Raw genomic sequence first — 9,951 nt, 5'->3', positions numbered from 1 at the left:
CTCCTCATTTCGAGTTCAGAGTTAAAAGTTATGATCATTTTAGCAAAGACTACTGCTGTAGTAGTTTATGGGCTTAGCGCGGCGCGCCAGTAGTGCGCCCAAAACTAGATGCAGTAGTTTGGCCTATGGCGCAGTGCGCCACTATCGCACCTGTAGGGTTTTGAGCCCATATTCCAAATTTCTTTTGATGAAGGGCATCTTGGACAATTACCTAATAACATATATAAGAACTTGGACGCCTTTGGGATCATTTTTGTTGTGTTTTGCCTCCCAAAACCCTAAACTTTATCCTCTTCTCTCTCAAATCATCTCTAACACATTTTCTCTCAAACTCAAGGATTCAAGCTTCCCAATTGAAGGCCTAACATCAAAACTTCTCCAATTCCTCTTCAAGTTCCTCACTAAGGTATGTGGATTTTCATCCATGGGTTCTTCCACCCATGGAGCCCGTATGTGAGTATGCTATGAAATAAAGAACATAAGAGAGACGTGAGTAAGCAATATGCATAAGTGAATGCATGCATTAGACATCATCATATGAAGCCTTAAAACATTTATTTTGTGGGGACATGACCATAACCGGCATTTAAGACCATGCAAGCTAATACATGGAATCCAACATAACCCCCTACATTGGCACGAGAAGACTACTTGCCGGGTAGAACTCCCTCAACTTTGATCATTTCTTTAACTTTGACTTTAAGGGCTAATTGTGGATCCTCTACCCTAAATAGCCTACAAGGGATCCTATGTTTGAGCATAGTTAATGCAACATGAGACTTTACTTAAGGACCCCTTAGGTCGAGTCCCCATCTACATGCTACATTTGGTTCTAGGTCAATCCCACGGAATAACGTTTATATATCATAATAACATAAGCATTGTATAACTTTAGACATCAAATCATCATCGGTGGAATAGCTCATTAAAACATTTCATTTGATTCAAATATGTGAGAATTGTCTTTTCACATTAAATCCTTTCTTTGGCTAAAAGACCTTTCATCATCATTCAATCATTTCACAAGACTCCCTTAAACATAGGTAGTTGCTTCATAAACTTCTATTTGGAGTCAAAACCTTCAATTCAACTTCATTTCAACATAAGAAGACTAGGTGGGTTTATTTCGTATAACTTTCAAACACATTTAATGCATGAGAGTGATGGAAATGCATCAATGAAATATCTTAAAATAACCCACCATATACACTTTATAACTACCTTTGAAGCCTTCATATAAGAACCTTGATAAACCATCCATTTCATGTAAATAAGAATTAATGTAAGTCAATATAGGTAAATAAACTTCAAATATTCAAGAATCTATGCATTTGGAATCATAGTATGAAAATCCATAAAAACTCATCACTTGAAATTGAGAGTCAATATACACATTTATCAATAGGAGTAAATAAACTTAAATTTTACCATAATCTATGCATTTAGAACCATCATATAAAAGCCCATAGGATTTCATCATTTAAAATTTAAATACTAAGTTAAGAAAACACTTAGTACATTCAAAGTACTAACGCATATTTTTGCCTACATGATATCATCATGTAGGAATTGACGTCGCTCCTCGACCTCCTCCACGTGGCTAGCTCAGATTAGTTTGAAGATTTCTTGTGGTGAGTTCCCATGTTTCGGGAATAACATCCTTTTTATTCTAAGCTTATGTTATGTAGAACATTAAGACTTTTATTAAGGCATTTCTTGACACTTATTTTGAGGATGAGCTAGGGACATGTCTTAGCCACCGCCAAGTCTTTAATGTAGACGGTATGGTTGGACATAGAAAAAGATATTATTTTATCTTTGACTCTTATTAAATGTGAATCCCCTTAGTCCCTACATCCTTTTTGTTTTTCGCTTGATTTGTTTATCATTACCAATGAAATGCTTAATAAATGCTAAGAGGCTTGGGTGAGGTACCTCCGGGTGTCTCATTTGTCGTGTCATGTCTATGCCCTAGGATTGGGTCGTGATATTACCCCATGACCTAGTAGCTAAGCAATATTGTGAGACTATAAATGGAATACACAAGGATGAAGTAAGGAGGACATGTATTGACTCAGTGCTCCCCTTACCCCCAAACCCAATTAATTCTATTATTATTGCTAATGAAGCTGAAAGGAGGATGGGTGGAAAGGAAAAGGAGAAAACACTTAACTTGCATGAAGGGGTTGTCCAAAGGGAAGGAGGTTCTGTCTCATGTTTTGCATGAGAACCCAAACACTAAACATAGGTGTTACCTTAGAGCCCCTGCAATATCAGACTCTTGAACAACACTCAGACAAACAGGGAGAAAATGGTAATCAGAAAATACCTAAAGTAACTAAATACAGTGGTATGAAGACTTTTGAAGTAAGTTATGAGAGAAATGTGCATATTCAGGAAAGTGTGGAATTTCAAGAAGGGTATGATAACCAACTACATCAAATTGATAAGGGGGATGATAATGTTAGTCCTATATTAATAATCAGATAGGGTCAGACAATCAAAATTCTAACAGGGAGGTTAGAAATGCTAGTGGGGAGGATGATACTGCAAAAGCTCTCCATAATAAATCCCAAGAGAAATAAAGTAAGAAAAAGAGAGATGCAATCAAAAGGAGACAGCAAAAGGAAAGGGAACAAAAGGATACAACTGTCCAGCAATCTCAGGGAAAGGTTGTTGAAAATACCAAAGAACAATATAATATTAACTCAGTTCCTAAAATCACTGATAACTATGGGGTAATCAACTCAGAGGATGAGCTGGACCGGGACTATCTGTCTATTGAAGAAAATGAAGAAGAGTTTAGTGAGCACATTATGAAGGCCTTGGGATCTACTTATAACAAAGATTTTTCAGGCTAAAATACAAGAGGTATCAGATAAACAAGGCTTATCTCCAAAGGGAAGGAAATTGAAGAAATATGACAACAAGAATGCTATTAATAATACATCTGCTAATTCTAGCAGACCAAACACTAGGTCTAAGAGTAGAGGTTTATAATGATTAAAGCTCTATGTTGGAATGCTAGGAGTATCAATACCAAAGGGTCCTTGGAAATGATTCAGAATCTCAAGAAGCTTCATAATTTATCTATGATAGTACTTGAACCATTTGCAGATAATTCTCACCTTAACAATTACAATATTCATTTGAACATGGATAAGTCTCATTGCAACCAGAATGGAAAGATCTGGTTGTTTTGGACTACTGACTATGTTTGAAACATCATAGAAACTGAGGACCAACATATCACTTGTGAAATAAAGCTTATGGAATATGCCAACAGTTTCATCATCTTATTCATATATGCTAAGTGTAGGGACTACTTGAGAAGATCTTTATGGGATAGAATTTTGTATTTTGCTTAGACAAACCTTGGTGTACCATTGGGAATTTTAATGTAATTACCTCTATTTAAAAAAGAAAAGAGTTCTTCCTAACAATATGAACAAGAGCTTTGAGTTTATAAGTGTAATAGAAGCCTGTGGTTTACTAGATTTGGTTTATATTGGTTAACACTTTACTTGGTGCAATCAAATGGCTGAGGAAGCTAGGGTTTGGAAAAGGCTTGATAGAGCCATGGTTAATGACAAGGGACTGGACATCATGCCTCAAACTACCATTACCCATTTTCCATCAGTAGAGTCTGATTATAATCGTCTACTGATGGAAATGACAGTTAGATAGGAGAACAACATTAAGTATTTCAAATTCCTTCACTGTTGGAATGATAATAATAGCTTCCTAGAAATTGTCAAAGAGTGCTGGAATAGAGAAACTATTGGAGACCCTATGTGGGTGATTCACCAAAAAATAAAAAGACTAGTTATTACTCTTAGCAGCTGGTCCAACAGAGAATATGGGGATATTTTTGCTCAGGTGAAAGAGTATGAGGAAAAAGTGAGAAAGGGTGAAGAGAATGTGATCAGTATGAACTCTAAAGATAATAGAGTCAAGCTTCATCTTGTCAATGTTGAGTACACCAAATACTTAAATATAGAAGAGTCTATTCTCAAGAAAAAAACTTAGTTACAATGGTTCAAGGATGAAGATGCTAATTCCAAGTACTTCGATGCACCTATAAGAGGTACAAGAAGGAGGCTGTTCATCCATCAGATTAACACTGATAATAAGAAGGGCATTCAGGGAGATGAGGATATTGCCAGAGAAGCATGTGATCATTTTAAATAAAGTTTTACTGGGCATGATAATAAGATCAAAGAGGAGATTCTCCAATGTATCCCCAGACTTGTAACTCAGGATCATAATCAGATTCTGCAGAGTATGCCTACTTTGGAGGAGGTTAAACAAGTAGTTTTTTCCATGAATTCTAACTCTTCAACAAGTCTAGATGGTTATAGTGGTCAATAGTTTCAAACTTGCTAGGATATCATTAACATAGATCTACTGGCAGCAATTCAAGCTTTTTTTGTGGTCACATAATGCCTAGATTTATGTCCCATGCTTATTTAGTTCTCTTGCCCAAAGTTGACAACCCTACTAAGCTTACTGAATTCAAACCCATAAGTCTTAGAAACTTCTCTAATAAAATCAATTCCAATCTTCTCAGTATCAGGTTGTCTTCCATTCTTCTTAACCTCATCTCTGACAATCAATCAAGATTTTTCAAAGAAAAGAGTATTTCTGAAAATATAATTCTTGCTCAGGAGATAACTCATTTGATAAAAAAACCAAAAAAAGGGGATAATGTGGTGATTAAATTGGATATGTCCATATGGTTATGACAGGGTATCTTGGTCATATACTTGCATTGTACTTAGGAAGATAAGTTTTGGTAAAATTTTCATAGACATGATTTGGAGGATCATGAGCAACAACTGGTATTCTATTATCACAAATGGCACTAGACATGGTTTTTTTAAATCCACCAGAGGACTCAAATAGGGAGATCCCCTTTCACTAGCCTTGTTCATCCTTGCAGGTGAAGTTTTGGCTAGACTATTGAATAGACTACACCATAACCAATTTTACAAAGGATTTCAGATAGAAACTAGAGGACCTCAAATAAATCATCTCAGTTTTGCTGATGATATTATTATTATTCCTCTAGCACTAGAAACTCCCTTCATTTTATTATGAAGACTCTTTCCATTTATGAGGAGGTTTCTGACAAGCTTATTAATAAAAAGAAGAGCCACTTTATGGTCCATTACAAAGCGCCTAGCACTACTACAACCATGAAAAAGAGGTTACTAGTTTTACACAGAAAGATATTCCCATCACCTACTTGGGTTGTCCTCTATACATTGGGAGACAAAGGATCATTTACTACTCTGAGTTGGTAGCAAAAGTTGTGAAAAGGATAAGTGGATGGAAATCAAGGATCCTCAGTGATGGAGTAAGAGTCACATTAATTAAACATGTACTTCAGTCCATGGCTATCTATACTCTTGCAGCTATATCCCCCCTAAAACAACTATCAAGTACATAAAGAAACTAACTACTAATTTTTTTTGGGATGGGATAAGGATAGAAAATGTACCACCGTGCTTATTGGAAGATCCTTAGCTTTCCATATGAAGAAGGGGCTATTGGAGTGAGGCAACTCTATGGTGTATGAAAAATATTTCAATACAAGCAATGGTGGAGTTTTAGAGCAAAGATTTCTCTGTGGAGATAATTTTTAAGAGCTAAATATTGTCAAATGGCCAATTCAGTTGCTAAACAATGGAATACTGGTCAGTCTCTGGTTTGGAAGTACATGATGAAGAATAAACTCAACATGGAGACTCACATTACTTGGAAACTCAATTCAGAAAGTTGTCACTTCTGGTGCGATGACTGGTTAGCCACTGGAGCCTTAGCCAATTTTAGATTTGAGAATATAAGGCCCAATAATATTAAAGTTTCTCATTCTTTGGTAAATGATGTATGGAATGAAACTATGATTAGAAGATATGCACCACCTATGCTGATTCCTAAGATCTTAAGTACAAAATTTCATTATAATGAGGGACCCCTGATGAGATTATTTGGAAGCCTAATGAGAGTGGTAAGTTTAATTCCTCAGCTTGGGATATCATCAGGAAGAAGAAACCAAAGAGTATCATCAATACTTATACTTGGAAAAAACACATACCCTTCAAAATGTCCTTTCTCCTTTGGAGAACTCTTAGAGGCAAAATTCCTACCAATGACAAGATTATCACATTTGGCAAGGAACCTGCTACATGCTCTTGTTGCAATTGGCGGGGAATGGACAGTAATGATCATGTATTTGTTATTGGTAACCTAGCAAACCACATTTGAAAGTTTTACTCAGCATTTATGGGCTTAGTACATGATCACATCCGCTTAAGGAACATCATAATGAGATGGTGGAACATGGAGTACAGAAATAAAGTTCAGAAACTGAATTTTCATGCCCTTCCTATTTCATTTGTTGGAATATTTAGAAGAAAAGATGCTCAGCCAAGTATGGAGGAAAGCAATCCAGTGCTGTAAGAGTCAAATTTTTGATTCTTAAGAACACCACTTAGCTCCTCAACACAAGGTACCCTTACTTGGAGTGGCCTCACAATTGGAGAGACTTGATTACAATGATAGAGAGGTGCCAAAATAAGGTGAGGATCATCACTATCACTTGGAAAAAACCTCCAAGTACAAAATATAAGTTGAACACTGATTGTGGTGCCCTACAAAATCAGGGAAAGATAGGAGGGGGAGGGATCTTAAGAGATGACCAAGGTCATCTTATTTATGCTTTCTCCATTCCACTTGGAGTTGGGACTAACAACCAAGCAGAGGTACAAGCAGCAGCATATGGTGTTTGTTGGTGCAATCAACATGGTTACAAACACATTACCCTTGAAATAGACTCAGAACTCTTAACCAAATGGCTGAACTCACAGATCAATCCACTTTGGAGTTTCTAATAGTCTGTACAAGAATTAAAACACCATATTAGCCAGCTAAATTCCTTCTATTGCATACATACATACGGGGAAGCAAATATTACAATAGATATACTCTTAAAATGGAGCTATACTACTGATATTATACAAGATTTTTACACTAAAAATCAGCTTCCAGCAATAGCTAAAGGCACATTCACATTGGAGGGTTGTGGAATGACAAACATCAGGAGGAAGAAGCTCAAGAGAATCAAGAAACTCCCATGAAGTTTTTCCAATCAAGATTTTCTAAGTATGGAAGCCTATGTACTTGTCTTAATTGTTGTAAACTTTTTCAACATAGCTATTACTTTTAGTTTGTTATAGCTTTTTCGAATAGGCTTTAGTGTTTTAGGCTCTATGTACTTAATTATAAGGGGAGAGACTCCCTTATTTATGTATTTCTTAAATATATGTTGTAAAAGAGAGGAGTCCTCTCTTCATATGTGCATTGTATATCTAATATTGGTTGTCCCTAGGAGGATAACCAACTTAAGAACTAGGGACAGAGGTAAGGTTTATAGCCCCCTCCTTGTATTTTTGATTTATTTTATTAGTGTTAAGGCCTGGGGTGTTTCTAAGCCCCTGACCCCCTTAAGGGTCGTTAAATTGTTTTTTAAAAAAAAGTGCCAAATAGCTTCAAATTCACACCACTACCTCTATGCTCACGCCGATCATGTTACTAGCCTAATTTGGTCATTCCGAAGTTGATGGAACCATCAAATTTTTGTCTTGAGATCATATTCCTAGAGTTTTTCAAATTCCCAGGTTCCAAAATAGGGAAACAAACATAAAATCCAAATGAACAATCTGACAACTGAACTATTAGTGTTAGTAAGTCATAAATGACTTGGGGTCGTTATAAGAAAGCTCTAAATGCTAAAAAGATCAAAAATGATGAAAATGACCTAGAGGGTCATTAAAGGGACTCCATGGATGAAAGAAACCCATAGATCAGTCCCTACATACCTTGATCGAATTTGAACTTAGAATTGATAAAGAACACTTATTCTTGAAGAAACCCTAGCCAAAACTTGAGGAAGATAAAATTCTCTTGAGGAACCTTGAGAGAGAAGTCTTAAAGTTGTTTGGGAGTTAATGTGGGAAAATAATAGACTTAGGAGTATTTAGGACAATTACATAATGAATCTAGTTCCAAAAACGTCCACATACATTAATGAGAGAATAGGGAAATGACCGAATTACCCTTTATTTAATTGAAACTTGAGACTTCATGGAGGACCCATCATGGTCCGTGATAATCACCACAGCCCGTGGTGGTTTCTGTGAAGTTAGACTTGATCTTGAATCTTGGGGGTTGCAGGTGAAGAGTTTCAGGACTTCCTCCACGGAGACCTTCACGTTCCGTGGAAGTCATCATGGTTCATGAAGTAAGGACGTGGTGAAGGACCTGCAGGATCGACCACCACAGTCCGTGAAGGGAAACACGGCCCAGGTAGTGAGGCGTGGTTCCTGCCTTAGAAAAACTTCTGAGGGTCTCAGGGAAGGGGTCACCATGGAGGGCACTACTGCCCGTGGTGCTCACCATAGCCTGTGGTCCCTTATCTTTGTCCTTTCCCTGTAGGACTTAGTTTTAGAACCACCACCATGGTGGATCACCACGAGGCGTGGTGCAGACCACGACCCATGATGGTCTTCGTGGTCATCACCTAGTGCCAAATCTGTATGTTTTAGAAATTTCATCATTTGTTCCTTGTTTTTCGTGTTTCCAACTTTCGAGGTCTTACATTTCTAAAATTTTAGTATGTTCTTATAGCATACAATAATAAACTATCATGCATTATTGATAGATAATTACTAATTGAGAAGTTTTTTTTGTGAAATTTTGATAGTATTGATGTTTCAAGAGACAAATTTACTTGTGATTTGTGTAAGTTTTCTAAAATCTTAGTATGTTCTTGATGTTTGCAATAATAAATTGCCATCTATTCTTAATAGAAAATTGTTAATTGAGAATAGAAAATTGTTAATTGAGAAATTTTTAATGAAAAATAAGTTAACGTATATAATTTTTTGTATCAATTGATATCTTGATAGTATCTTTGATTAAAGAGATTTGCATGTGATTTGAGATATCTTTTCTAAAATTTTATAATGTTCTTGAAATTACAATAATATATTATCATATTCTTTGATAGACAATTGCTAATTGAGAAGTTTTTTTTTTTGAAATCTTGATAGTAGAGACAAACTTACATGTGATTTAACGTAAGTTTTTTATTTAGTATTTTAAAATCAATTACAATTTTAACTATTAAATCTTATTACTTTATAGACACTACATATTTTTTGTTAGAATTGTTGGTTGACCTTTTTGTTCTTACATTGTACAATAGATAAAATTGTCATCTACTATTTTTCTCAAATTATTAATTTTATTAGATTATTGTAATTAGTTTTCCTATTGTGTTTAGATTGTTTAGATGTCTTTGTTTATGATTCTTTGTTTAGGGTTTTCTTGTTTTAGGTTTAGAATTCAAATTAGGAGCTTTTAAGTCTGTATAGGTGTGGACTGACTTATATTTTAACTGCTCATTACAACCAACTACTTGGCCATCTAAAAATCTAGAAGTTGTCTATAAATAAAATTCACAAAAGCTTGAGCATAATGTGTAGCCAGGAACAAGATTTGAAAGAGATGGAAGATGAAGGAAATTATCCAAAAATATCGTGTTCTATGAGAAATACAATAATGGAAAAATAAAATTGGCACTTCAAAAAATATTTAAGTTTGATGGAAAAATACTAATAAATCTTTGGTATTTAATTTCGAGGAAGAAAGAGGCTGAAGCAGAGAGATGGAGAAGATAGAGAAAAAAGTATCAATGTTTAATTTTTTTACAAAATAAATAAATAAATAAATAAAAATTAGTAAAAAGATTTAGTAACCTGTAATAGCAAGTCAATATTACTTGATGATGTAAGAAAATAATACACGCTCCAAAGTTATATTATAACCTTTCACTTTGTTCATTTTGTGGAAAATTAATTTTTTGAAATGTTGATTATTATTTTA

At 35.2% G+C, this 9,951-nt stretch overlaps 1 protein-coding gene across 1 annotated transcript in view; it reads left to right on the top strand.

The window, feature by feature from the left end:
- Window positions 1-6,345: 6,345 nt before the first annotated feature.
- Window positions 6,346-9,951, top strand: part of LOC129894739 (uncharacterized) — a gene marked incomplete at its 3' end in the record, with an annotated part of 8,503 nt that continues 4,897 nt past the window's right edge. The window contains exon 1 of the mRNA XM_055970394.1: window positions 6,346-6,461. Coding sequence (XP_055826369.1) covers window positions 6,346-6,461 — 116 coding nt within the window. The remainder of the gene's footprint in view (window positions 6,462-9,951) is intronic.

Source organism: Solanum dulcamara, chromosome 7 (genome assembly GCF_947179165.1).
Source record: "Solanum dulcamara chromosome 7, daSolDulc1.2, whole genome shotgun sequence".
Taxonomy (NCBI): Eukaryota; Viridiplantae; Streptophyta; class Magnoliopsida; order Solanales; family Solanaceae; genus Solanum; species Solanum dulcamara.
This window is presented reverse-complemented; position numbering and strand designations above follow the sequence as displayed.